This window comes from Poecile atricapillus, chromosome 2 (genome assembly GCF_030490865.1).
Source record: "Poecile atricapillus isolate bPoeAtr1 chromosome 2, bPoeAtr1.hap1, whole genome shotgun sequence".
Lineage (NCBI taxonomy): Eukaryota > Metazoa > Chordata > Aves > Passeriformes > Paridae > Poecile > Poecile atricapillus.
The window spans coordinates 154,504,490-154,532,382 of NC_081250.1; the positions used below are offsets into that span (position 1 = coordinate 154,504,490).

Sequence of the window (27,893 nt, forward strand, 5' to 3'; positions counted from 1 at the left end):
GACGGGAAGGGAGAGGCCTCCGGCGGCTCAGGAATGCGCAGCCCTTATCTCTGGCTCCCTGCGCGCCTGGGGAGGGAACAGCTCTCCGGAGTTTGCCTTTCTCTCGCTCTTACTCACCCCTGCTCTGCCCTGGGTGGAGCCTCGCTCGCCTGGCTTCCAGGTGAATCAGGTTGCAGGCACGTCCAAGTGAGCGGAGAGTGACCCACCACCTGCCCCAGCTCACCTGGGAAAGTAGAGAAGGGTGGAGACCTCGTGGGTACCTGCATGGCCGCCTGAGCCAGAGAGTGACCCACTACCTACCCACCACCTGCCCGGCTTCCCTGGTAAGGTAGGAGAAGGGCAGATAGCTCCTAGGGTATCTCTATGGCTGCATGAGGTGGAGGGCAAGGGCTGGGGTGGGCCTATCCTGTTCCTCTGCACAGGGCTGAGCACCCGGCATCTGGGACAGGGAATTCCACAGGCAATCCACGGGGAGGAGGTTGCTGCTTCTATGCAAGAAGGCTCCAGTGGCAGGAGCTCCCAGTCACGCCATGATGGCGAGAAGGGAGATAGGAGGAGACGAGAGAGGCGAGGGGAGTGGGAGAATGTCCCAGCGCAGGCAGCAGGGGTTGGAGATGGTGAGGGAATGTCCCAGTTGTGTCAGGGATGGCAAGGGAAGGGACCCTTCCGTCCTCAGATCAAAACTGCTTATCAAATGCTTCACACAATTGCGGCCCTTCCCCTTTGAGAAATGCCTAAGGAGCAGATATTCCCAAACTCAGCCTCTTTCTTTGGGAAGAGTCTTGTAGCCTGATTGAGCTCTCCATAACAGAGCTCAGGCCTCCTCTCCGCTGTAGGGGATGTATGGTCACGACACTGGGACAGAGGGGATGTATTGTGAGGACCAAGGTCTGCAGTGGGCGAGGAGCTGGGAAGCAGCTCCCGAGGCCCCTGCATTCCACACACATGGATTGGGTGTGCAGCTGAGTGCTGACACGGCCCAGGAGCCCTGACACCATCATGCACGTACACGCAGGAGCATGGACCGATGTGCGTGGACAGGCGTGCACAGGCACACGGGCCAGCACTTGCTGGGTTTCCATACAGACCTCAGGATTTGTGTGTGAGGAGAGGAAGGGGATGGTTCCATGCTGCTCACTCTAAATTGGCTAAGGTCAATAGGGGTCAATTAGGGATCTTGCTTGGCCTGAGGATTGGGTTCTCCATCTTATACAACAGTTAGAAAGGGAAGAGGCACCTGTGAAGGAACAGAAGTACTGATCACATCCCGCTGCTGAAAACTTCTAATCTGTGGAAGCTGCAATAAGCTCAGCTGCAAGAGAGGCCAAAAATAGGTCAGTAGCAGCAAACTACCCCAAACCAGAGCAGGTACAGTGACAGCAGTGCTAAACACCAGTTTCCAGCTCCCTATGCATATGTTCTCCCTGGATGAGGAGGCAAGAGGGCACAGTGTGTCCCAGCCCCAGATGGACACGAGAGCTGCATTTTAGGGGAAGAAAGTTGTTTTCATTTTGGTCTCACTCCCATTTACCTGAGGGACTTTATAGTTGCATTTGAGGGGTAAAAAGAGAGTTGGATTTGCTGTGATCTGGCAATAGAAGTATTCTGAGGAGGAAAAAAAAAGTCTTGCTCTTCATATGATTTAGGGAAAATTGCATGCCAAAGGAAAAAGTTGTTGTTCCCCCATCCCTGGAAGGTTCAAGGTCAGGCTGGATGGGGCTGGGAGCAATCTGCTCTATTGGAAAGTGTCCCTGCCCATGACAAAAGAGTGAAACAAGATGGGTTTGAAGGTCCTTACCAACTCTAACCAGTGTCTGATTCTGGGATTCTATAAGTGTGGAAATGTCTGAATGCTTGTGCCAGAGCAGCGTCGTGGCTCAGGACAGATTCACCCATGTTCTAGACATAATTTTTCTGGCAACCACAACTTTCCAGATAATGGAAATTCATCTCCAAAACCTGCAGGGTTGGAATTCTTTGCATTTTATGGTTACATGGGACACGTCTGGACTGCTTATCAGGCCCCATATACGAGATTTCTGTAGTTTTAATGAGGAAGAGGAGACTGATGAGTGCACTTCTAAAAACAGTGTGTGTGGGGAGTAAAAGTCAAGGGCAGCACATGGTTCTTCTCCAAATTAGACCTTTTGCTGTTTGTCCTTTTTTTTAAGTTCTCTGTTTTAGACTTCCTTATACTTGCTACCTTTTGAATAAAAATCCAGGGAAGGGGATTGGCTGAAGGACAGTGAATTTGGCATGAGCATTGCTATCGTGGATGTGCTGCCTGGGGACATGGGTTAGTGGTGACCTTGGCAGTGCTGAGAGAGCAGTTGGACTTGAAGGTCTCAGGGGGCTTTTCCAACCCAAAGGGTTCCATGATTATTCAGATAATCTGCTAAGAGACACCTTTTGCACACAGGATGACATTTCATTTCCAGCTGCTGTAAACATCAGGTTTTGCACTGGTGACTCCCCACAGCTCAGATTTCCCTGTCCATTCTGTACCCTTGCTGCATGGGACAGTTAAGGCTGACAGGTTCACATGTTGCCACTGTGGGACACGTTGACAGGTGTCTCAGTAACCACTTCACAAAGAAAATTACAACATGTAATTCTTCTGCCACTTTTCCCTTCCTCTGGCCTACAGAAAGATCCCCTGGATATTCTGAATGTCTGGCCACTTTCCTGATTCTCTAGCAAAGAATGTTCTATGGGATCCCTTGCCCTAATAAGCAGAGATGAGAGTCCAGTGGGTGTTGAAGGTGCAGACCAGGTTCCCAGTTCCACTCTGCCACATGCCTGTAGCATTCAGGGCATTCACTACTCACCTGAGACACAGAAAGAGTTCTTGGAGCCATTTGTCAGGGTCAGCTGCCACAGGTATGAGCATGGAAAGTGCAGCTATGATCTCTGGAAGCTCAGTGAAAAATTGATTAATTGAAGCAATTTCTCATCTGATGGCCAGAACTTCTGAAGTGAAACTCCTAGCAGCTGGCAGAGGTACTGTTTTTTTTTTTTTAAATGATGACTGCAATCCATGTATGAGCATGCAGAGTGAAGAATGGGGTGACATTCTCTCAGATGATTAACATGGAGTGATCAGCTGTTCAGATGACCATAGGGGAAGGTCTGGGAGCATTATATGGCATTGTAACAGGAGTAACAAATCCCAACCAGAAGTTGTGACAGTAACCCAGGCTTTGAGCCTGCTGCCTGAAGAGGACATTGAGAAGAACATTGAGAAGAAATACAGAGAGGAGAATTGAAAGAGAAAAAATAAGAATTAGGACTTGGCAGAGGCAGTTGTAACTAAAAAAGTGTCTAGTCCAGGTTGTTGTCCATATTTCACTGTCCTGTTCTGAGGAATGTGCCTGAGCCCTGTCTGGTGAGAAGAGCAGTTCATGGGCAGGTGTCCAGCATCCATTATCACACAGCCACGGAAGGCTTTGGGTTGAAAAGGACCTTCAAGACCATCTCCTCCAAACCCCTGGCGTGGACACCGTCCACTATCCCAGGTTGCTCCAAGCCCCATCCAGTGTGGCCTTGGACACTTCCAGGGATGAGGAAGCCACAGCTTCTCTGGGCAGCTTCCTCTTTGCTCCAGCTCTTGTACGATTCCATGGCCACGTGTTCTGGCCAAAGTAGGAAATTCTGGGCTACACTTCAAAGCTTCATATGCTGCACCCCTGTGAGACTGGCAAGATCCTTTTCAGGAGAAGTCCAACCCTTAGGATGGAAAATGAGTACATGTAGAAGCAGCTCTGAAGAGGACAAGCATGTCTTGCTGTTCATACAGGTTCTTCCTCTGCAGCAAGATCAGAAGGCACTGGCTTGTCCTTCCATCACACACTGCAGAATTAAAAACCCCACACCTTAAACCATGTTTGAGGAGACAGGTTTCTACCCAGATCATTTTCCAAGTACAACATTTTCTTGAGAGCAAGCTAACACTTTCCATGTCTCATTGTCACCATGTCTGCTCCAGTCATTTTCCCTCAGGCATTGCTGTCCTCTCCTAAACCCAACCCTCCCAGAACATCAGCAGTCTGTTTGCCCAGGATCTTTCCTATTTTTTTTTTTTTTTTTTGAGGCCAAGTATTTTCTTTTAAATAATTGATTTGTAGACTTCGTGTATTGAGACATTTTGGAAACATGAAATTTTTTCACAGCCCACCCTGAGAGATGTCAGTGATACCACTGAATGTGGTGTACAGGCCAGGTGAGACCCATCACAGGGATTGAAAGTGCCTTGATTCATTTCTTGCCCCTGGTTTGGAAGTCCTTCAAGCTTTGATAGCACAGAGGGGTTTGTGGCTGGCTGTGCAGAGTGTGGGCTAAAGAATAGTCTGTCTCTGCTGCCTTTCTTTTCATGGTGGAATCTAGGGCAGTGGAAAGATGAGGTGGTTAAGCCCAGGACATGGTGTCTGTACTTGCATATAAGGGGTCTGGGGAACAGATCGGGTCTTCCCAGCCCTTTCCAGGCTCTGGGATCAAGCCCTGCTTTGTCCCAGGTAGTTCCTTCCTGGGTGCTGCCTGCCCTCGGCAGCCTCAGCTCCTGGGAGTGTCCCAAAGCAGCGGAGCAGGTCCAGCCAGGGAAGGGATCACCTGAGTGAGGCAGCCTGGGAACTGGCTGTGCAGGCAGAACACGTAAAAACAAGCACTGGAGTCAGCAGCAGGGAGGCAAATGGAGCCAGCCCCAGGTGCTGAGGCATCAGCAGGGCTGGCACCAGGCACAGCACATGAGAGAGAAAGGGAGCACTGAGCTGGTTCCCTTTTGCTTAGACTGGGCAAGCATGGTCCAGTGCCCTTGATTCACACCAGGCACAAAGGCTGTGGAGAAAGGCAGGTCCTTTTATTTATTTATTTTAATCTGTAGGGCTTTGTGGTGATCACAGCATGTCTGAATCTGTGATTTCTTGCTGCTCTGTTTGGAAAAAAAAAAACAGTAAAAGTCTATTGAAATGGAACATAATATGGACAGGCACCACATGCTGTCCAAGTCAACAGGTTTCTGCTTCTCTCAGTTTCTTGTCCTATAATGAATCCAGAGGGAAAGGGGCAGTTTTTACCTCTAGCTTCATCTGTCAGGCACTTTTCCTTCCATTAAATGTTCCATGTGGTTGAGTGTTTTTTAGTGTGGAGGAATCTGCAGGCTGTGATCACATCTGACTCTTCCCTTCATTAAGGGGGTCTGACAGCTTTTGGGACTCTCAAAACCAAATGCATGTGGCAGGTATCACAGCTAGTAAAGTCACTCCCATTTATACTAGTGAGAACAGAGGCAGATCTCAGGCCAAGACAAAGGGAAATTTCCCTTGGAGACTCCCTCCTCACCCCCGCCTTGATCATAGCACAGGGATGGCTGAGACCCTCCTGCTCCTTCCTTTTCACCTGTTCCTCTCCTTCTGATGGATTTTTGGCCATGGAAGGGAGTGACTCCATGGGGACTCCCCGTACACCGGCACAGCAGCAGCAGCCAGCACAGTGTCTTTGGCACAGCCCAGGCAGACAGGTGGAGGAGAAGTGAATCCTGCTTCTTGACAGCCCATTCTATCGGCCTTCATCTCCCACTTGTTAAGTTTCCAACAAGCTGCTTCGTGCTCTCCTTTATCCGCTGCCCCCAAGCATGGGAGGAGTTACTGCAAGCAGCCACAGAGCCGCCTTCTGTTCTCCTGCAGCTTCCTCCTGCAAAACCCAACCACCAGTCCAGGTCAGTGTGCGAAGGAGAGTGCCAACAGTACCCACAGCACCTTCTTTCTGTGGGGTTCTTGGGGCTCCCTGTTCAGGGCTGGGAGTTTGACTTTATGGCCCTTGTGTGTCCCTGCCAACTCGCGAGATTCTGTGGTTTTTTTCCGTGCCGCTCTGTACCTGTCTGTGCTCATGTTTGTCACAGCCATTGTATTAGGAGAAGGATTTCTTGGGGAGGAACTAAATTTTGCAGGTTTGGTTCTAAAGGTTCTGATCATGAGCGGTAATACTTCCGCATTTATGGAGATTGTTTCATGGAATGATCGCTTAGGATTGCAGAGAAGTACATGAAATGCCAACTAATGGTAACAGACTTAGAGAATATGTGAAGTAGTGCCACTGTGACACATGGGAGTAGGCTGAAACTCCACTGCTCTGGAAACAGACTGGGACAGCCGAGAGGGGTTCAGCCTGGAGAAAGCTCCTGGGACACCTGAGAGCCCCTTCCAGTGCCTAAAGGGGCTCCAGGAGAGCTGGACTGGGACTTTGGACAAGGGCCTGAAGTGACAGGACAAGAGGGAATGGCTTCCCGCTGCCAAAGGGCAGAGTTTAGATGGGGTGTTGAGAAGGAATCATGGAGTGTTTTGGGTACCTTAAATCTCATCCAGCCCCACAACACTGCCATGGGCATGGACAGCTTCCACTAGCCCAGGTTGCTCCAAGCCCCATCTGGCATGGCTTTGAACACTGCCAGGGACAGGGCAGCTGCAGCTTCTCGAGGCAGCCTGTGCCAGGGCCTCCCCACCCTCACAGGGAAGAGTGTGTCCCCAATATCTGACTTGCACTCCTGTCAAAGTTGCCTCCCATCCTCTAGGTAAATTCTGGTATAAAGCATTGACAGTTCCAAGCAGGATCTTGGTGGGATGAATTGTGTGACAGGGTGAGGGGGAACCTTGGAGTTAAAACAGCTCAGATCTGAGTGCTGAGGCTTTAGTAGGCTGATTTGTTAATGTCTGGGAGAAAAATTAAGTGAATATTTGGCCAAACATGAGAATGTCTCTTAGAAGATGAATCCTATCCCGTATTTCTTGGATGTTATTATTTTCCATCACGTGTAGGGGGGTGCAGATAGGCACATTATACATATTCATTTCATCATTGATCCTTGAGGAGTAATCCTGGTTTTGAAACTTGTGGGTTTTGACACATTCCAGGTGCCTTTGGGCATCTAAAGTACAGCAGGTGTGACACCAGCCGTGCAGAGACTCGCAGCCTCCTCGGCAGCAGCTGGAGGCCAGGCCAGGTACCTTCGGGCATCCCAGGTGACATGGAGTGCCTCTTTGTGAACACCTCAATTGCTGCCCTGGCTATAGTTTGTTTGCACTTTATTTATAGTGACTTTCCCAAGACCTAAGGGCTCGTTGATGGGGAGAAGGAGATTTCCCCCCTTGCTGCCTAATTTACCTTCTGGAATTTTTCTTTCCTTGAAGCACCAGGAGCTTGGCTGCAGGATCAGTAGGGATGTTGCCAGATCAGTAGGGTTGTTGCCAGTGTGCTCAGTAGTCTGAAGAAATTCTCAGGTCCTGCATCAGTATTTTCTGCTCAAAAAATCCAGCGCAAAACAATTGCTGGAATTTTTTCCCAGGTCATATTGACAGGATGTAGCCAAATTTCTTTCCTGTCTAATGCCAGGACAGTTCTCTCCCACTCTTCCTGGGAAGCTTTTCCCAATAAAACTGTGGCTATTGAAGGCATGGAGGGTACTGGTGATGTGCTTGAGCTTTCCTCTTCTGGATGTGCACTGCAGGGCTTTTGGACTAAGGGACTTCAGGGCCTTTGTTTTCCAGTATTGTCGTGGGAATGGAAGGAGAGATGTTCAGGGGTTCCCTCTGGCTGCACACATCACACAGCTGTTTACAGCTGTAGGTGCTGGGTTGACATGAGCTCGTCTCCTGTACCCACTGACATTTCAGTGCCTGAGCTGTAACTGCACACAGAATATCTTATTACCCATTATTAAGAATATTTTGTTGCCCATTGTAGAGACCCCCCCAAGCAAATTGCCACACCTTATTCTTTCTAGCATCCTCATTTCTCCCCCAAATCCTCATTACTTGTGTCAGAAGATTTTGTAAATTTGCACCAGCAATTCAAAGGAAATTCCTAATTAAATAAAATAAGTAAGTTCGTAAGTAAGTAAAATTCTCTATTAATCAGTAGGTTCAGGCTGAAAATCTACATTTGGGGTATTTTCAGTTTGTGACTCGGTTTATTTGACACTTATGGCGGTTCAGCATTCCAGAGGTACAACATTTCTCTTTTTCTGGGGTGAAAGAAGCTGCAGGAAATAGATTTGCAGGTGAAGTTCAAACAAGGAGCCAACCTCTCCTTGGAGTCATGGAATCACAGAGTAAGCTGAGTTGGAAGGGACCACAGGGATCATCGAGTCCAGCTCCTGGCCCTGCACAGGACCGTCCCCAAGAGTCCCACCACGTGCTTGAGAAAATTGTCCAAATGTTTTTTGAACTCTGCCAGGGAGCCTGTTCCAGTGCCCAGCTACCCTCTGGGTGAACCTTTTTCTAATATCCAATGTAACCCTTCCCTGATCCAGCTCCAGCTGCTGCCTTGAGTCCTGTCACTGGTCACCACAGAGATCAGTGTCTGCTCCTCCTCTTCCTCTCGTGAGGAAGCTGTGGAGTGCAGTGGGGTCTCCCCTCAGTCTTCTCCAGGTTGTTTCAGGTGCCCCTGATCAGGGAGAATCCAGCTATCAGGGAAACATGCTAATAACTGATGTGTGTCCAGTCTCCTGTCCCTCTGAGGGGAAATGTGACGTTGTGTTCCCTGAATTCCTGCTAAAAGGAACCAAGGCCTAAAGCGTGGAATCCCCTACAAAATACATGGAATGTACAGTTCTGGAGTGAAAAAATAACAAGGCAGTGTGGCACAATGTGTAATCCATCTCTTATTTCCTGATGCATGTGAATTGCTCCTCCACCAAATCCAGCCTTGCACTGGGATAATGGGATCAAGACTAGTTAAGAGAGAAGTGAAAAGTGAAAATATAGGAGTTTAAAAGCCAGTTCTGTCTCCCTCAGGAACACAAATATCAGCCAGAAGTGGTATGTGATTGCTTCCATCTGATTTGGAGAGGAATTGCTTTTCCAATAGTGGATGATTTGATCCAGAACTGGAGAACCAGCCTGGCAGTCAGCAGCTTCATGAGACCAAATCTGACCCAGGGCCTCAGAGCTCTGCCAGCTGCAGGCAGGTGATCCCAGGAGCTAGAACAGAGCAAAACAAAATTGAAAAAAATCCATGAACTAAGTGTAGAATCCATCTGAATTCAGCAAGATGGGCTGTAACAGGAGAAATTTTATTTATTTCTTGACCTGAACTCAGCTCACACCCATCAAAGTGACAAAAGGTGATAAATATCCTTTGGGGTTCCTGGTAATTTCTTCCCTTCTGCTTTACCTGGCAGGGAAGGTTTTTGGAAGATTAATGAAATACCCAGAATTTTGTGTGTGTATATGTGTGTGCATATGTGTGTATAGCTATTTATTTATTTTCTTACTTACTTATATCTATAAACCAGAATTTTTCATGCAAACTGAGAATTCATCGACATGGTATTGTTCTTGTTGCAACCCAGGGAATTAAAGGATGCCGACAATTCATGGAATCTCAGAAGTACAAGATGGTTTGGGTTGGAAGGCACCTTAAAGCTTGTCTTGTTCCACCCCGTGCCCTGGGCAAGAACACCTTCCACCAGACCAGGTGGCTCCAAGCCATGGAACATATGCAGAGCTGGGGCAGACACTTATGGGGCACAAACACAGCTTCTGGTTTTTATTTCACAGTTCTGAGTTGTGGGTCTGTTTAGGAGGAAATAACCCCCCCACACACACACAGTAAGTGCAGGGTTTTCCAGGCCCCCTCCACACATCCCCTGCAGGCTCCGCCTGCTCATCCCTGGCAGGCCAGCAGCCCACCCCCACTGCTGTATTCAGTGGTACCAGGACACCTCCAGCTCCATATCTGTGTTCTCCTGTTCTCAGGGAAACCCATGAGAATCAGTTTGCTTTTGCATCAAATTTACTTCTTTGCTGGTACCATTTTCTCTGCTTATTCATAAACACACCGAGCACCACAAACACTTTGGAAACTCAAATGACTCCTTACTGTAAAAACTGGGAGCAGAGCCTAACCCCCATCTGGCTGCACCCTCCTGTCAGGCAGTTGCAGAGCAATGGGAGAGTTCTTCCAAATCAGCCCAGCTGAGCACAGATGTTTGCTGATGTCCCTCCAGACCTACCACCTGTAAGATTAATTTTCTGCCCATTTAGTCCTTGTGCTGGCAGTGGAGATGTCCTGGTCACAGTTTTTAGATGTCTTCTCTAGACTGAGGAATCAGAGTTCAGGCATAAACCACCTTTTTTTGGGACATGAGGAATAAAACTTCCATATCCCCAGCCCACTCTGGCTTGTGAGTTCCTCTTGAATCTGTGTAGTGGTGGCATTTTCCGTGGCCCTACCAACTAACAGTTACCTGATGCTTATTTAAAGCTCAGTCTTCTCCCTCTTCATTTATAACTGGAGTAAAATAATTGTATTGATCAATATAAAATTGCTTTGCCATTACTAGCATGACATTTCCTCTGCTCTTTTGATTATGCAGCAGTACCACAGACTTCTTCTGATGCTTCTTCCTTTTAATGTTGCAGTTGGTCCTTTGTCTCTGATCTGCTCCCATCTCTGAGCACTGTGAACAGTTTTCTGTGGGACCATTTTCCGCTTTGTGGGTTGTATCTGGATGAGTTGGACATTTTGGATATTCTTCTATCCAAGATGAGTGGAACGTGGGAGCAAGTCCTTAAAATGACATGACACTGGTGGAATAGCTAAAAGCAGGAATGTTGGTGACTTGAGAATCCTAAAATCACAGAATCCCAGGATGGTCTGAGTGGGAAGGGACCTTAAAGACCCTTTTGTTTCACACCCCTGCAATAGGCAGGGGCACCTTCCACCAGAGATACATACTGGCGTGCTCTGTACTTTTTTCTCTTACACAGAGAGAAAAAGGCTGAATTAGAGTGGGAAGATTGAATGCAGACAATTCAGACTGCAAAGGCAGCTGCATGTGTGGACTATAAAGATGATTATATATTGCAATGCATCACATATGGACCTGTTGGATTTTCCTATCCTTATATTAAGACTATAATTTTTCCTGTTGTTTCATGCAGCTTTATCAGGAGTTTCAGTTTAGAGCAGGAGTAACTTGTGGGAGTTTGAGGAAGGAGTAACAAGCACTGCTGCGTGCTAGGCAGGTGGTCATATAAGAACTTGAAACTAGTTTATCCTTACAGCTGAGTTACAGTCTGAGTCTGAAGTCTTTATCTTCCTCCCAGTCCACGGCAATCCTTCCCACTTTGGAAGCAGAAGTGTTGGATGGCAACAGCAACAGCAGTGACCCTCAAGTTCTGTGCTCACTTTCAGTAATGTAACTTAGCAGGAGTCACTCACCCTTTGGGGATCGTGAGGAAGTCTCTTCTGGCACGCACCTCAGTGGTGGGATGCAGGAAGAGAAGATTCCAGCACTGACATTAGTTCAGAGTCTAAAGCCAAAGTGCTCTGAGCAATCTGTGGATCAGTCAGATACTACTGTTGTGGCACAACAAGCTTTTCTTTCAAAAATGGGTTAAAATCAGATTTATCTACAGTCTTAAATGATTGTCCCCTATAGACAATTATCAAATATTGCATGTGAGCCCCTTCAGCTCTGTTTTTTCTCAACACAAGGAGACAGAAGACATGATCACATCCTTTGTTTGTTATTTCTTCATCTCATGAAGACTCCTCTGCCTTCTGACTGTGTTACAGCAGCAGGACACCCTCATACTCACCTGCACCCATGCGTCACCTATTTCTGTTCGTGTGCTGAGGTGGTTATAACACCCAATTTATAAAGGTCCAGAGGGTGCCCTTGTGTTCAGGCAGGCACTTTTCATTTAGGGCCACATTACACATAGTAAATAACTTCTGTAGCGCTTGAAAATTAATTTTAATGGAGTATAGATAATAACCACCTACAGCTTTGCTCTTGACTTTAAAACAAATGATAAATTGAAGCTTAGCAACCAACAGCCTAAAAGAGAACGTTGGGCATTCTGTTGGATGCATTGGCCTTGCTTATCCCAGGACTGCCTGGTTGATTTGTTCCTTATTTTGGCCCAAAACAGTTAACTGTGTGAAGGTAATGGTTAAGTGACTCACACCTTTGCCTAATTTTAGGCTCCCATGCCTTTGGATTGAACTTTCTCCAGCATTGCTCCATGTTCTTTTAATCTCTGCCTTTGCTCTATGGGGAAGATGTGTTGCTGTCGTGACACTGCTCTCTTGGATGTTTTTTCTTTCCCTCCAGCTTTCCCTCCCCTGATGGCTCGTCGATCCCAAAGCTCTTCACAGGGGGACAACCCCCTTGACCCCAACTACCTTCCCCCCCACTACAAGGAGTATTACCGCCTGGCCCTGGATGTGCTGACAGAGGAGGGGAAGGAGAGTTACCAGCGCTTCCTGGCCGAGGAGGCAGCCCCCGATTTCCTCTGTGGCTCTGAGGTGGATCACATCATCCAGAACCTCCAGAAGCCGCAGTACGCCAACCAGGAGGGCAGCACGGACACTGCAGGGGACAATGACATGGATGGATCCTCCGGGACTTACTGGCCCATGAACTCAGATCTTGCTGTTCCTGAGCTTGACCTGGGCTGGCCGATGGTCTTTGGCTTCAGGGGAACAGAGGTGACAACACTGGTGCAGCCACCCCCGCCAGACAACCCCAGCATTAAAGAGGAGGCTCGCAGGATGATTCGAGCAGCTCAGCAGGTAAGACAGGGAGAGCCCAGACAGAGCAGAGGTAAATCACACATGTGCCAGAGAAGCATCAGAATAGAGAATCATAATGCAGTGGTTTGAGCTTTAAGTTCGACTCCCCTGCCATGGGCAGGGACACCTTCCACTAGACCAGGTTGCTCCAAGCCCTGTCCAACCTTGAACACTTCCAGGGATGGGGCAGCCACAGCTCCTCAGGACAGGCTGTACCAGGGCCTCCCCACCCTCACAGGCAACAATTTCTTCCCGATACTTAACTCTGCGCTCTGGCAGTGGGAAGCCACTCTCCCTTGTTTTGTCACTCCAGGCCCTTGTCCAAAGTCCCTCCTGAACTCTCTTGGAGCTACTTTAGGCACTGCAAGGTGCTATATGGTTTCCCTGGAGGCTTCTGTGCTTCAGGCTGAGAAACATCAGGTCCTCTGACAATTCTCTTAACTTTGCTTCCAGAACCTGACAAAGGAGCAGGATGGTTCAAATCCACCATTGACTGTACTAAAGCTTGGCTCTGCTCTGCTGTCATGGCACAGTGTCCAAGCCCATGCTAAAATACACCAAGAGTTCACAGAACCCCAGAACATTAGAGATTGGAAGGGACCTCTGGAACTGGACCTGTCCACCCCCCTGCTCAGAGGAGGTCAGTTAGAGAGGGTCACTCAGGATGTGTCCTTGAGCATCTCCAAGGGTGGAGACTAAACCTTTCTGTTCCCATAGTGATGGTCTCCTTAGAATCCCAGAGGCTTTTCTGTAACTGAACTGTAATTTCCTGTGTTTCAGTTTGTATCTTATCCTCTCCCTGGACACCACTGAGGAGAGTTTGGCTCCTTCTTCCTTACACCCTTTCCATCAAGTATTTATATCCAGGGAGCTAGGAAGGACAGGAAGGTTGACCTGTGAAGCTGCTTCCCATACAATCAGCACATGGATGCAGCTGATTAGTGGCCGCCTGAATGCTGGCCAGGACGTTACCTAACAATGACACGTGGATGTTGGCGTGGGGGGACCAGCTCCACACACCATCCAGTGTGATTACATGGCCAAAAAATTAATGGAAACATTGGATTGATGAGTCAGGACACACCCAGGGAGTTTTCCCCTCACCTGCATACACAGAGCATGCACCTTCCTGGACAGAAATTACCTTTCCAGTTCAGGGTCCACAGTGCTTAATGGCACCTTTAATTGGGATGTTTCCTGTTTCAAGAGGAAGCTGAGATGGGGAAAGTGCAGCTTTGGGGTGTGAGAAGCTGGGGTACATGGTTGGTCAGGGCATGAGCCAGCATGGGTGGCTGACGTGTCGCTGCATCCCTTCCCCAGGTGGTGGCCATTGTGATGGACATTTTCACGGATGTGGATCTGCTCTTTGAGGTGCTGGATGCTGCTTCTCGCCGAGTGCCTGTCTACATCCTGCTGGATGAAATGAACTCCCAGCTTTTCCTTGACACAGCTGCTAAGTGCAGAGTCAACCTGAACTATGTGGAGGTGAGCCAAGACCTGCCCTACCTGATTTGTGTCCTAAGGGGGTGTGTCCTGCAACACAGAGGGCCAGTATGGCAGGAAACACCTGAGAAAGGGGAGAATGGGCCGTAGCCTGGTGAAAGATGAGTATGAAGAAAGTGAGGAAAGCTGGCACGACATGAGGTGAAGGCTGAAGACGTGTTGAGAAAGGGTTTTGTACATCGGTGTGTCTGCAGGCAGAACCACTGGAGCTAGAGAATAATCCCAGGGGCAGGATGGAGGATAAAAGGAGACAGGGAAGGAGGGTCACAGGAGGGAATGAGGGTCCCATCTGAGTCAGTGCCTTTCTGGTTTGCAGTTCCTGAGGGTGAGGACAGTGTCTGGCCCAACCTACTACTGCCGCACGGGGATGTCCTTCAAGGGGCACCTGAAGGAGAAGTTCCTGCTGGTGGACTGCATGGTGGTGCTGAGTGGCAACTACAGGTGAGGAGCCCTGTCCAGTTCAGAGAAAGAGACACTCAGGTACTTTGTGCAGGGGGCTGTCTGCAGAGGAGCTCAGCTCCCATCTGATCCATTCCAGAGAGAATTTGCCATAGAGTAAGGAATGTAAGATTTGCATCTTAGTCTGGATCAAATGAATTTTGACCTTCACACACAGAATCATCAAATCACAGCATGGTTTGTGTGGGAAGGGACCTGAAGGCTCATACTGTTCCGCCCCCACAGCCCCACATGGGCAGGGACACCTTCCACTGGACCAGATTTCTCCAAGCCCCATCCAATCTGGCCTTGGATACTCGCAGGGACGGGCCAGCTTCTCTGGGAAACAGAGAGGTGGATGGTTTTAGTGATGGGTGGTTTCAGTTAGGATTTAGATCAGCCATTACCATCCTTTTGGGAACAACAATCTTACCAGCTAAGGCATTCATTTTTGGAAGAATAAAGGTTTTTAGTGAATTGCAGTAGAAGAATTTCTCTTTCACATATTGAAAGCGTGATGGGATAAAACACCTGTCATGCTCTAAGAATGTAATAATAGAGTCACAGAATGGTTTGGGTTGGGTAGACCCTAAAGCTCACAGGGCTTCTCCCCCTGCTGTTGGCAGGAAGACTTTCTAGGCCAGGTTGCTCAAAGCCTACCATGAGTTACCTCTCTTGGTGGAAGATAAGCAAATAGAATTAAGGGTATTTTAAAACACAGCATATGAAGGAAAAAATATAAGAATCTGATTAAAGTGCATATTCCTTGATAATAAGATTCCACTTTGGCTTTTTTCCCTGATGTTTGAAAAGAATTACATTTGATGCTGAACCAAACAACTAACTGTTCCAATTGGATCATTTTTTGTTTATGAGAGCATCAAGGTAATTGTTCAGGACTACTTCTGCCACACTCCCATGTGCTTTGGGCTTTCAAATATTGTGTCATTTCTGAAGTGGGAAGTTGTGGAAGTGTTCAAGATGAGACTCAACAAAGCTTGGAGCAACCTGGGCTAGTGGAGGGTGTCCCTGTGCATGGCAGGGGGGTGAAACAAAGTGTGATGGTCCCTTCCAACTGGGAGCAGTCTGGGATTCTGAGAGACAGGCTGGTGAATTGGTAAAGCAGCATTCTGGCACTTCCACATGGATATGAGGGACAAAAGTTTTGCTCACTGAAGAACACTGAGTAGCAGTTTTTTGGGAAAAGTACTCCAATTTGCAGTGGAGGTAGATGCACCAACTAAAGAAGTCCTTGAGCCCAGACAACCCCAAACCAAGCTTCCTTCACATTAAGAATTAAAAAATCTGTGGGAAATAAAAAAAAAAAGACAGTAGTTCTAAGGGTTTTGGTCAAGCCCAGCAGGCAGCCAAGGTGGGACACAAATGGCCCCTCCTAATTCCCAGCAGGATGTGGTAAAGAACTGTAAAGGTGAGAACATTCCTGGGTTGTGATACGGTTTTAACAGCTACAGCAAAGCTGCGCACACAGACAAGACAAAATAAGGGGTCTCTGCTTCCCATTGGTCAGCAGATAGGGAAAAATGATGCAGAGCTTGACTTGGGAAGATGAATGCCAGAACACTGAACATCTTCCTCCCTCATCTCCAGCCCAGTTCCTTCTGTTCAGTCCCCCTCAAACTGTGTGTGGGTGGAAGGGTTGTGCCACCCCAGGAGTAAGATCTTGGGTTTGTCTTTTCTGAGGTTCATGTTGGCACAGCTCCCCAGCCTTTGGGGTCCCCCTGACTGGGGTCACCTGCCAGGTGCTGAGGGTACACACTGACTGTCCTTCAGGTCATTACTGACAGTGTTAAAGACAGGAACATCTACTTCACATAGAGATTATCATCAGCTCATGCTCTGAGTGACACAACTGACTGGCTTTTTAGAACAGAAATCATTTATTGCCTTGTAAAATTCTCTGCAAAGATGTGATCCCATATCAATCAAGCTACTAGATTTGGGACCAGTCATGTGTAACAAGTAGCTGCAGGGGAAATTTCTACTCTTATTTTGCCCTATTTCTGCCCAACCAGAAAATGCAGAATTTGCTGCAGGTGAGCAAATGTTTTAATGAAAACCAGTACAGCTGAGTTACTCAGTGGTAACACCCTCCATCACTTCTGTTCTCTCTACAGTTTCATGTGGTCCTTTGAGAAGATTCACAGGAGTATTGCACACATCTTCCAGGGTGAGCTGGTGGCCAGCTTTGATGAAGAATTCCGCATTTTGTTTGCACAGTCGGAACCTCTCGTTCCTCCAGCCAATGTCTTGGCAAAGGCAGAAAATTCCTTCGCCATGGCTCCCTTTGGCAATAACATGCCTTTCTTTCCCAAAAAAGGCCCCCTGATGTTCCAGAGGGATGAGAGTCTCTTCCCCTCCTTCATGGACAGAGTGGATCCGGACAGGTACTTCCTCTCCAATTTTCGAAGGGATGACATGCTGCGGCACACTGTGGAGGGATCAGCCATGCGGATGTATAAAAAGGTGGAAATGGAGAATTCCCAGATGGATCCAGTCAGGGGTTTCCTCCGTTCCAAGCAGCTGGAGCTGGACGCTTTTAAGAGACACAGTTTTGCAGAAGGAACGTTTGAAAATTTTGCTTCTGCCAAACAGTACACCCGGCAGATGTTCATGAACAACATGGACGAGTTCAAAATCCAATCCAGTCATTTCCAGAAGGACCAGTTCTACCAGTACCAGTTTGAACATCCCCATCTTTCTGGCAGACCTCAGGGATTCTTTGAGAGGATTCGAGGCGGGAGGCCAGGATTCAATGAACTGGAAGATTATGGAGAGGGACCCCGATACCCTGAACTGGAGCCCAGTTTCCCACAGGAGGGTTTCCCCTTACGGCTGGATTACGTGCCCTCAAATTCTTCCAGGGAGGTGAGACACGGCTCTGACCAGCTGAACCCTGCGGGCAATGGCCCCATGGGAATGATGCTACGGAGGCAGAATATTGGACAGAAATTCATTTGCCAGACCTCTCCCACGCAGAAGCAGAGCCTGGAGCAGCGCCTGTTCCTACAGGACAAGGATGAAGACCAGGATGATGACAAGAGCATGCAGGAAAACAGGACAGGGTTGCGGAACTGGAGGATTTCTTCGTACCTCAGTGCGTACCAGTCTGAACCAGATGAGGGGCTCCCAATGCCGATGGAGTCCGAGGCATATAACGACGCCCTTGGGGATCCCCTCACAAAGCACCCCACCGACCTCGTCCCAGCCTTCAAACCTCCCATGCCTTTCAATAGCAAGCCACTGGGAATTGACAGTGCCAAAGAATCTGCAGATCCTGATAGAGCAGGTGAAGAAACCTCTATAATGAAACCAGATGCCTTCAGGTCCAGGATAAATCCCTTGATCCAGAGGAGCTCCAGGCTCAGGTCCTCTCTGATTTTCAGTGCTGCCAAATTAGATCAACCCAACACCACAATAGAAAAGGTGCAGATGATCCAAAAAGAGCAAATGTCCAGTGAGTTAACAAAGGACAATGAAACTGTCAAGACAGCTGCCTCCTCCAAAGTGGCTGAGCTGCTGGAGAAGTACAAAGCTGTGGGCAAGGACATGGAACGGGGCACAGTCACCCACACCAAAGCTGTTTCAGGTTACCTACAGGAGGAATCACAGAATACAGAGAAGAAATGTACCAAATCTGTGCAGTATAAGATTCTGGAGAGCAGGGTGCTGGACTCCAAAGACTCCTGCAGTACTTACAAAATGCATGGAGAGCTGGACAGAGCATTTGGAATGGCCTCATCCACCCCCCAGCTTGGGGACGTGTTGAGTAAAGATCCCCTGGCACATCTTGGCACTAAGGTGGACAAGCTGTCATCCCGATTTTACCCCATTGAGAACAAACCTCCTCTTCCAGAGAAGGAGAGCCTGATATTTGTAGGAGACACTCAGAAATTGGCTCTTCCAGAGAAGAAGGACAGAGTGACCTTCAGAGAAGACTCTCCAAAATTAGTCAACACAGAAATGAAGAAACCACAGGTTAGGGCAAGTACTGCATCCTCAGTTCTAGAAAGCCTGTCTAGAAGTCAAGGGTCTGACAGCTCTCTCAACAAATCTGAGGAAGACTGTTCAAAACAAGAGCAGAATCCCATGGAGTTTCTAAGAAAAGGGTCCCTACGGCTGAAGCAGCTTTTGAACCCAAAAGGTGAAAAGAAATTGGAGGAGGAACCTGCTTCTGAGAGTGGGAAATGTGACAAGCAGGCAGTGGTTCTCAAACGATCATCAATAGCGGACAGCCAGGAAGCAATGGAAGAAGAAAAAACCCACAAATTCACAGCACCTCTCCCTCCCAAGAGCAGCCAGACAACACAAGGGAGGTTTCCTTCCTCCACAGCCAACATCCTGTACAGCAGCAACTTGCGTGACGACACCAAGGTGATCCTGGAGCAGATCTCTGCCAACAGCCAGAAGAACAGAGCCGAGCTGGCCAAGCAGCTGCCATCCACCAGCAACCCTGACCTCTCCAGGTCAACCACAAGCTTGGAAAGAAAAGGGGAAAAGGAGAAAAGCTGCAACATCCACAGGTCTGAGAGCTTTGGGAGCCAGAAACGGAACCTGCAGAGGCAGCCATCAGAGGATAGAGACACCCTCCTGAAAAAAATGGAGAACATGCGTAAGGAGAAGCGAGTCTACAGCAGGTTTGAGGTGTTCTGCAAGAAGGATGAACACACGAGTCCCAGTGAAGAGGAGTATGACACAGATGCCAAAGACAAGAAAATGGGAAAATTCATGCCCAAGATCCTGGGGACCTTCAAGACCAAAAAATGATCCTAGAAATCCTATTTAATTCCATTTAATCACTGACTGTCACGTGGAAACAAGGAAGAAACTTGTCTATGATGGCTACAAACCCCAGTGGCAATGCTCTTCTTGGTTAGTGAGCAGAAATGTACCCAACATGAGCCTCCCATGGCACAGTTTGCTCAATAAAATCAGGTGGTATCAAACAACCTTATCTCAATATGTTCCAAATAAAACAATATGCCAACATACTTAAAAAACAAGTCTGTTACTGTACAAAACTAAGTGATAGTCTCTGTTAAACCCAAGGAATATTTTCAGCAGACAAAACCATTCAAACAAGAAAAAAAAAAAAAAGAATAGAAAATTCAGTACTTGATTTTGGGCCAGAAAAGATAACTGCATACAGGTATTAACTGGAAAAAGTATTTAAACCTCAGTGGTTTCTCAGGTGAAGTTACTCTTTTTCTGTATCTCACAATGAGTCAGACACAGGAGGCACCTTTTTGAAGGTTTCCTTCCAAGAAAAAAAAAACAGTCGTAATCAATGTTTTGGCCTAGTCTGTGGTTCTGATCTTCCCCAGCAGCACAGGCCCAGCTTTTTTGTATTTTCCAATTCCTGAGCCTGCGGGGTCTGGTTTGCTTGTGGTTTGTTTCTTTGTGTATAGGGAATTACTTCTTTTAGGGGCTGAGCTGAAAGAACCTGCTGAGGTGCTTGTGATGGAGAAGAGTTTGGTTTTAGGAGGCTTTTTCAGGTGAGTCTGAGTTTAAATAAGCATCTAAAGTAAAATCCTGCCTTGGCCAAGTCGTGACTTCCTTGACAGTGTAACCGCAGTTCATGAGGTGACAGATCTGGAGCAGCATGAGCAGCTGAGACAGCTGGGGGGGATAACAACCATTCTTCACAGGCAGAGTAAAACCTCAGGGACAGAGACAAGACCTTCAAGTTAATGAGGAAAATGTATCCAAAATAATCATTGAAAGGAATATGAAGTTTCCTGTAGTCCCAGTGAAGACTGGAAACACCTTTACAATGTCGCAGCAATAGCATCTCATGAAATTTTGCTTTCTTAAAGCAAAAACAATAAAAATGACCAATTTACAGAAGAAGACTGCCTACCAATAGGCAATTTCCTTCTCAACATAGCAAATGCTGCTTTGAAAGACAAGAGTTTATGCAGTGCCATATAAAGAATTTATTATTACAATATTACACACAAGAGAAGCTAATAAAATTAAATATTGTAGAAGAACCCATCTGTATTTCAAATGCTTTTCTACTTGATTTTAACAAAACCAGACCATAATGAACTGTTCATCTAGCCTAGAACAGTCATAGAAATGAGTGAAGGGTTGTAAGATTACCTGTGAAGAGTCAGGTCTTCATGGTCTTCAGAGAACGATTACCTGTTCTACTCAAAAAAATCCCCACCGTTTAGGCAGACTGCTGAAGAATCCCTGGATGGGCTGGAAGGGACCTTTTAAAGGTCACCCAGTCCCAACCCAACCCTGCCTGCCATGGCAGGGACACCTTCCACTATCCCAGGTTGCTCCAAGCCCTGTCCAGCCTTGAACACCTCAAGGGATGGGGCAGCCACAGCTTCCTGTGCCAGGGCCTGCCCACCCTGACAGGGAAGGATTCTTTCCCAAGATCCCACCTCACCCTGCCCTCTGGCAGTGGAAGCCATTCCCCTTGTCCTGTCACTCCAGGCCTGTGTCCAAAGTGCCTCCCCAGCTCTCCTAGAGAGGTTTTTTGGGTTTTTTTAAAGGCTCAGAAGGGGCTCAAAGGTCTTCCCAGAGCCACCTTTCCTGCAGGCTGGACACCTCCAGTTCTCCCAGCCTATCTCCAGAGCAGAGGGGCTCCAGCCCTCAGAGCATTTTCTTGGCCTTGCACTTGGCTTTGCTGAACTTTAGGAGGCTCCCCTGGACCCTGAATATGTCTAAAAACCACTCAAGTATCAGAATAATGCAGTTTTCTGTGATTTTTTGCAGTAATTCAAATGAGGAATATGAACTGACAGCATTCACTGTTCTCAGGGTGTGAGAGCAAACCCACTGTGTCCTTGACTGCTGAGACTGAAGGCAGAGGGGTTGCATTCCCTTTCCTATTAGCTTGTCCAGAGGAAAGAAGGATGTTGTCCTAAGCAATGAATAAAGCATTTCCTCATATTTTGCTCTCCCCTGCTGCCCTTGCTTAGTCAGGGGCTGAAGGATGAGCTGTACTTCACCTGTCTGGAACATCTCCACAGTCACTGCTCAGGAGTTTTGGAGGCCTTTGCTATTGGAAGACTCTGCAGTGCAGATTTACTGATGGTTCCATAGGCTTGGGAATAGCTGCCCATGGATGCCTTTGGATCACCCACAGCTCCCACGTTTGCAGTGATCTGGAACATCTTTTTACTGGGCTTCAGAAGGGGACGAACATCTTTGCTGTGACACTGAGAGTTTCTAGGATTCTGTGTGAGAAAGAAAAGCCAAGAAAAGTTAACAACCTGGAATCAGCTTTCTGGAATGCAAATAGGACACAGGTTTGGCTTTGGTCAGTACTATCCTCTCAGGAGACAAACACAAACTCGGGGCACATGTAGGCTGATCTTCTCCCTCTTCTGCTCTTCTAGTCACAGAAAGTTGTTCACAATTCCCTAAAGATTCTTCCAAATGCATTGGTCATGTGTACACCTGCATGTGCAGCAAGTCCCATCTTGGGGAATTTTCTCTCAAAACATTTTGGAACAGATTCCAAATCAGAGAGGTGGGTTGCAAGTGTGCTAATGGACATGCTTGAAAGTTTCTGACAACTTGAGCTAGTGGAAGGTGTCCCTGACCACGGGAGAGGGGTGGAACAAGGTGAGTTTTTTGGTCCCTTCCAACCCAAGCAGTCTGTGATTCTGTGAATCTGTGGTGCCTCCTTCCATACTCTTCCTCTGTCATAAGCTTCCTCCGATCACCACTGCAGGTGCCAGCAGTCACCAAGCAGCAGACAGCCAGCTCAGGAGAAAAAAAACAGGAGCAAGAGGTCATTAAATAACCCAGTGAGGGTGATGACTTTAGCAAGAAAGCATGGCCAAGATCAGGGAAGACTGACACCCTCACAGCTCAGCAACAGCAATCCATTAGAACCACAGAATCATGAAACCACAGAATCACTGAGGTTGGAAAAGTCCTCTAAGCCCACTGAGTCCAACCACTCCCCCAGCACTGCCAAGGCCACCGGTAATCCACGTCCCCTAGTGCCACATCCACGTGGCCATTAAATCTCCCCAGGGATGGGGACTCCACCTGAGGCAGTCTGTCACAGCTGCTCAGCCCTTTGCATCTGGGTTTTTTTCCAGTATCCAACCTGAACCTCTCCTGGAACCCACTTGAGGCCATTTCCTCTCATCCTGTCACTTGCTTCCTGAGAGCAGATCCTGACCCCCACCTGGTGCACCCTCCTGTCAGGGAGTTGCAGAGAGTGAGAAGCTCCTCCCTGAGCCTCCTTTTCTCCACAGCTACTGCTGCTGCTCCAGACTCTGTTCCCTCCTCTGGACACACTCCAACCCCTCAATGGGGTCCCTCCTTTCTTGCTGTGAAGAGCCCAAACTTGTCTCCAGGACTGGAGGTCCCTCAGCAGTGTCCAGCACAGGGGACAGGCACTGCCCTGGGCATCTGGCCACACTGTGGCCGGTACAAGCCAAGTGCCGCTGGCCTCCTGCCCACCTGGGCACACCTGGTCTCATGTTCAAGCTACTGTCAGCAGCAGCAGCAGGTGACCTTTCCCAGCTTTTCAGCCACTCTGCCTGGAGCACTATGTGGAGTTGCTGGGACCCAGGTTACCACAAGTAAGGACTAGAAGTTAAGCTACTCACATTGTAAAGGTTCTGCACACTTGTAGGAGAGAGCTGAGTGTTTATCCATGTGGTTTGTCTCCCTAGTTTTTCATTGTTGGAGATTCTGGACTGTTGAGGTGGTGCAGAACAGTTCCTGATCCCAACACCAGGATTTGCATTTCCTGCAGAAGGAAAAACATGAGAGAAAGTAGGAAAATCAGAAGAACACAGAACACATTGACCGAGGAAGGGACAGTCCCATACTCAACACTCATTCAACCGTGTTTTGTTCTTATGTAATTTCCCTCCCACACTTTCAGCCCCTCATTTTACAATGAAAATTCCCTTAATTTCTTTTACAGCACTCATTCTCTCTTCCCTACACTAGTTACACCCCAGTGTAGGAGGGTGGTACCTACTCTGCACAGTGGTGTGTGTGATGGGGTTGTACATCATCACACTCATCTGTGATCTCTGACATACAGTTCTGGCCAAATCCTTGCTCTGGCTAGATCCTTTTGGCTGGTCCCCAGCTGTGGCTCCAGTGTGCACATGTGAAGGGTTTACAAGAGGGGGTGTTGGTTCTTGCTGGCCTTTCCTGATGGGTGCAGTCACCGAGCTGAAACCTGGGAGGAGTGTGCTGGATTCAGACTGTCTCAGCTGAATGTTTTCTCTCCACCCTTGCTCCTTTGGAAGGCTCTTTGACTTGTTTTCAAGGATCATCTGCAGAACAGAAAAGCTGGTTAGACTTGATACAGAAATACAGCAGAAGAATAAAACATCAAAATAAAGAGGAATACTTACAAATATCTGCAATTTATTTTACAGGGTAAGAAACCATTTTGGAACTAGGTGATCTTTAAAGTACCTTTCAACCCAAACCATTCTATGAATCTTTTTTAGACATCATGCTTCAGAGATTTTTCTTTGCCCTGTGTGAATTTGACATGTAAAGGTCTCTCAAAGATGATGACTGAACTGGAACTGACTGATCAAACACCAAGGTGTAACCGTACCAGCAGGTACAGAAAGCCCAGGGGAACACAAAGACAAGAAAATGACAGAATTTTTAAAGTGTGTGCAAGAATGGCATGTTACCTGGAGGATCAGGATTTGGGAAAATAGGATGGAAGTACCTCATATAATTTATTTCTATATTCTGCCACAGACAGTTGGACATCATCACCCAAAGGAAGGATCACATCAAAATCCAAAGAGGGCTCTCTGGAAGGACAGTGGAATCTGAGGAAATGAGAACACATCATGTAATTCACTGACTGGATATTAAAATTTAAACAGGATTGTTAAACAATCTCATTGTTTAATATAAATAGGGTTGGAGAAGATAAAGAATTAGCTTTGCCATTTTTTTCTGTAATGCATCTACAGAAAATTTGTGCCAAGGGCAGGTTTGTAATGTATCAGAATGTATCAGGGGAAGCTGCATACTGGCATCAGTCTCACCTCCTCACATAAGGATGCTGCAGAGCCTCCTCTGCTGTGAGCCGTTTGTCGGGGTTAAAAACCAGAAGTTTCTTCAGCAGATCCAAGGCAGGCAGTGGAGTAGAGGATGGGAAAATCTCCTCAAATGTTACTCGCTGCCTAGAAGCCAGGAAAAAAGTGATACAAGCTCTCAGTGTCTAATTCCCAGTGAGGGCAGGAGGGACAGTTCCAGGATCACATTAAGGTGACACCAGACACCCACAGTGTGTAATACTCCCTGAATCCTAGGATGGTTTGGCTGGGAAGGGACCTTAAAGCTTACCACTTTCCAGCTCCATGATCCCACAAATCTAGACCTGAGATTATAGAAACATACTTCTCTGTAATTTACAGAGAAGATAAAATTTAAAAATCTGGTTTTGCATTTTGAAATCCCAAATATAATTGTGAACATAATAAAGAAGAAAGTATCTTCCAAAAAATCAGTTTTAGGCACCAAATCTTACTCATCTTGTAAATAATTTTTATTTAAGGAGACAACTTAGAGCCCCTTCCAGTGCCTTAAGAGGCTCAAAGGCAGCTGGAGAGGGACCCTGGACAAGGGCCTGGAGTGACAGCATGAGTGGAAAGGGTTTCCCACTGCCAGAGGGCAGGGTTAGATGGGGTATTGGGAAGAAATTATTGCTTGTGAGGGTCCTGAGGGACTGGAATGATTTCCCAGAGAAGCTGTGACTGCCCCATCCCTGGAAGGCCAGGGGGGATGGGGCTTGGAGCAACCTGGTCTAGCGAAAGGTATCCCTGTCCATGTCAGGGGAGTGGAATGAGATGATTTTTTAAGGTCCCTTCCCACTCAAACTTCTGATTGTTCCATGACTCCATGGTCCCACATTAGATGATCTGAGACACAGGAACACCTCAGGCTTACCGGGAACTCATGTGGTTAATAACTGAGGCCTTGTACTCTGACTGCAGAGCCAAAATATCTGCAATAATAAAAAGACACTGTCACTGCCAAGATGAGGATTGGCAGAGCTACACAGTTTATGATGGAAAGCCAGTATCTGATATTAACATAGGAAACTATCCTCAAAAAACTCAGCTGGAGATCTGTGGAAGGGGGATGGAATATTTACTTAAAAATTTTCTAAGCTGATTTTTTAATTCCTATTTATTAATCATACACTTCATAAACTTGCATTCTCATAGTAACAGATGCAGAAGCACCGCAATATCTGAATTTCTTATCTTCCTCTAACACTAACATTCAAGATGAAGATTTTAATTTCTGTAATGAGAGATACCTTCTTCCTTGACCCAGCCAGGCTGCTTTCTTCCACTCTTAACCCCTTCTCTAGATACCTTTCCCCGCAGCAGAGTCCCACCTTCTGGGGATGGAGCAGGGATGACCCTCAGGATCTGCTCTATTTGATTCATTGTTGATGTTCCAGGAAAAAGTGGCTTTCCAAGCAGCATCTCTCCAAGAATACAGCCAATGCTCCACATGTCTACACCCTTAGTGTAACTACGAACAGGATAGAACAGAGGTAGGTTTAAATCATGCAAATATTTTCCTGTACCTGGTATTCACATCACCTACATTGATTTATTTGCTAGAAAGCTTACCTGGTGATTTCTTACATATAAATGCTCATGGGTTTGAACTATAAATTGAATAACATTTGGGAATCATGAGTCTGGCAAGCATGAAACAGAAAGGAGATTTATCCTACTCAAAGTCTAGTCTAAGAAATCATAGAAAAAAATATATTATAGAGAAATGCCAGAAGAAGGTCTGGCATTATTAAAGGTAATGCCAGAACAAATTATTATATCCTTTTCATATGATCAAGGATGAAGATACACATTGCTCTTACCTTGGTCATAATGCATATACAAAGTAGTTACAATTCCTTAAGAATTACGTTTTTAAGCAAAGCAAATACCAAACAGTGGGTATAGGACAGTTTGCAAAACATCCACATTTAAATCCCATCCAGATTGGGATACTATCCTTCATCTATTTATTTATGTTTCTGTTTTTCATATTTAATTGAAAAAAAAGGACTAAGCCTGACTAACAGGCAGCTGGTTTAACATTTGATTAGGGAATATTTCATGAAGGTCTATCAAAAAACACTGCTTTAATTTGGAAAAGAGGACTATGTTCTCAAGCAGATTTTGTAAAGTTGTGGGTTTTAAGGGAGAAGAAAGAAGTCTGGTGGGAGAAGGGAGGACAAACAGATGAGCTGCTCAAGTATGTACACTGACACTCTAAGAACACAGGAAGAACATGTACACATTCATAAGAGGTTTTTCTGCCACAGAAGTTTAACCGTATACTGAGAAAACAGACTGCTGACATGACACTGCATATGGTGACACTGAAAATTAAAAGACTGAAGACTTTTAGGCAAAAAAATGTACAAGTGGTGAAGTGCCAGGCTCGAATCCCTTCACTCACTTGCGAGAGGCCAGCAGGATCTCCGGGGCTCGGTACCAGCGCGTGGCCACGTACTCGGTGAGTGCAAGGCTGGGCTGGTCCTCACTCAGCTGGCACAGGGAACGGGCCAGGCCAAAGTCACACAGCTTCACACAGCACTGTGCATCCAGCAGGACATTGGAAGGCTGGATTGAACACAGCAGAATTAATTAGCCTTTTACTCTCTGAATAGCAGATTATTATCAAGATTCTTTTCCTAGTCTCATACTTGTATACTTCTGCATACTTTTCCTGTGGAGACAGGCTGGGACAGCTGGGGATATTCACCCTGGAGAAAAGGCTCCAGGGGAGATCTTAGAGCCCTTTCCAGTGCCTAAAGGGGTGCCAAGAGAGCTCAGGAGGAACTGCGAACACAGGCCTGGACAGCACAAGCCAGAATGGCTTCCCACTGCCAGAGGACAGGGTTAGATGGGATATTGGGAAGGAATTCTTCCCTGTGAGGGTGGGGAGGTCCTGGCACAGGCTGCCCAGAGAAGCTGTGGCTGCTCCATCCCTCGAAGCTTTCCAGTCCTGGTTGGACAGGGCTTGGAGCAACCTGGGATAGTGGAAGATGTCCCTGTTCATGGCAGGGGGTGGGAACGGATGGACTTTGAAGGTACCTTCTATCTGAAATCAATCTGTGATTTTATTTAGTGTTCAACAGAAAACTGGAGTGAAGGATACAGACTATGACCGAAATGTACCTTCTGATCCCTGTGAATAACATTCCCTGAGTGGATGAATTTAGTTGCCTTCAGGAGTTGGTAGAGAATGTAACACTTGTGGATGTCTTTCAGCAAATTCCCCTTCTTAATCACGGCATGTAAATCTGTCTCTGTAATATACCAATAATATATTTTCATCAGTAAATATCACTAGTATCATAAACA

At 47.1% G+C, this 27,893-nt stretch overlaps 2 protein-coding genes across 7 annotated transcripts in view; one reads left to right on the top strand and one right to left on the bottom strand.

Annotated features, from left to right (window-relative positions):
* On the top strand, window positions 1-19,538 carry FAM83H (family with sequence similarity 83 member H). 3 transcript variants are annotated; one of them, XM_058832054.1, is made up of 5 exons: window positions 1-328; window positions 12,113-12,573; window positions 13,894-14,058; window positions 14,393-14,517; window positions 16,650-19,538. In XM_058832054.1, the coding sequence occupies exons 2-5, from the start codon at window positions 12,127-12,129 to the stop codon at window positions 19,297-19,299; spliced, it is 3,387 nt and encodes a 1,128-aa protein (XP_058688037.1). In that variant the 5' UTR covers window positions 1-328; window positions 12,113-12,126; the 3' UTR covers window positions 19,300-19,538. The 3 variants fall into 3 exon arrangements, with proteins under 3 accessions (XP_058688037.1, XP_058688038.1, XP_058688039.1); XM_058832055.1 differs by having other exon boundaries at window positions 1-323; XM_058832056.1 differs by lacking the exon at window positions 1-328 and adding an exon at window positions 1,316-1,334.
* Window positions 8,130-27,893, bottom strand: part of MAPK15 (mitogen-activated protein kinase 15) — a 24,193-nt gene continuing 4,429 nt past the window's right edge. The window contains exons 5-14 of one of the 4 annotated variants that reach the window (XM_058832058.1): window positions 27,708-27,838; window positions 26,986-27,149; window positions 25,826-26,046; window positions 25,450-25,507; window positions 24,546-24,683; window positions 24,218-24,323; window positions 23,501-23,804; window positions 23,121-23,263; window positions 21,501-21,728; window positions 8,130-8,969 (exon numbers count right to left, since the gene is read on the bottom strand). In XM_058832058.1, the coding sequence (XP_058688041.1) occupies window positions 21,522-21,728; window positions 23,121-23,263; window positions 23,501-23,804; window positions 24,218-24,323; window positions 24,546-24,683; window positions 25,450-25,507; window positions 25,826-26,046; window positions 26,986-27,149; window positions 27,708-27,838 (1,472 nt within the window). In that variant the 3' untranslated portion in view covers window positions 8,130-8,969; window positions 21,501-21,521. Of the gene's footprint in view, window positions 8,970-19,716; window positions 21,729-23,120; window positions 23,264-23,500; window positions 23,805-24,217; window positions 24,324-24,545; window positions 24,684-25,449; window positions 25,508-25,825; window positions 26,047-26,985; window positions 27,150-27,707; window positions 27,839-27,893 lie in introns of those variants that run through there. The other 3 variants (XM_058832059.1, XM_058832060.1, XM_058832057.1) reach the window with 3 other exon arrangements.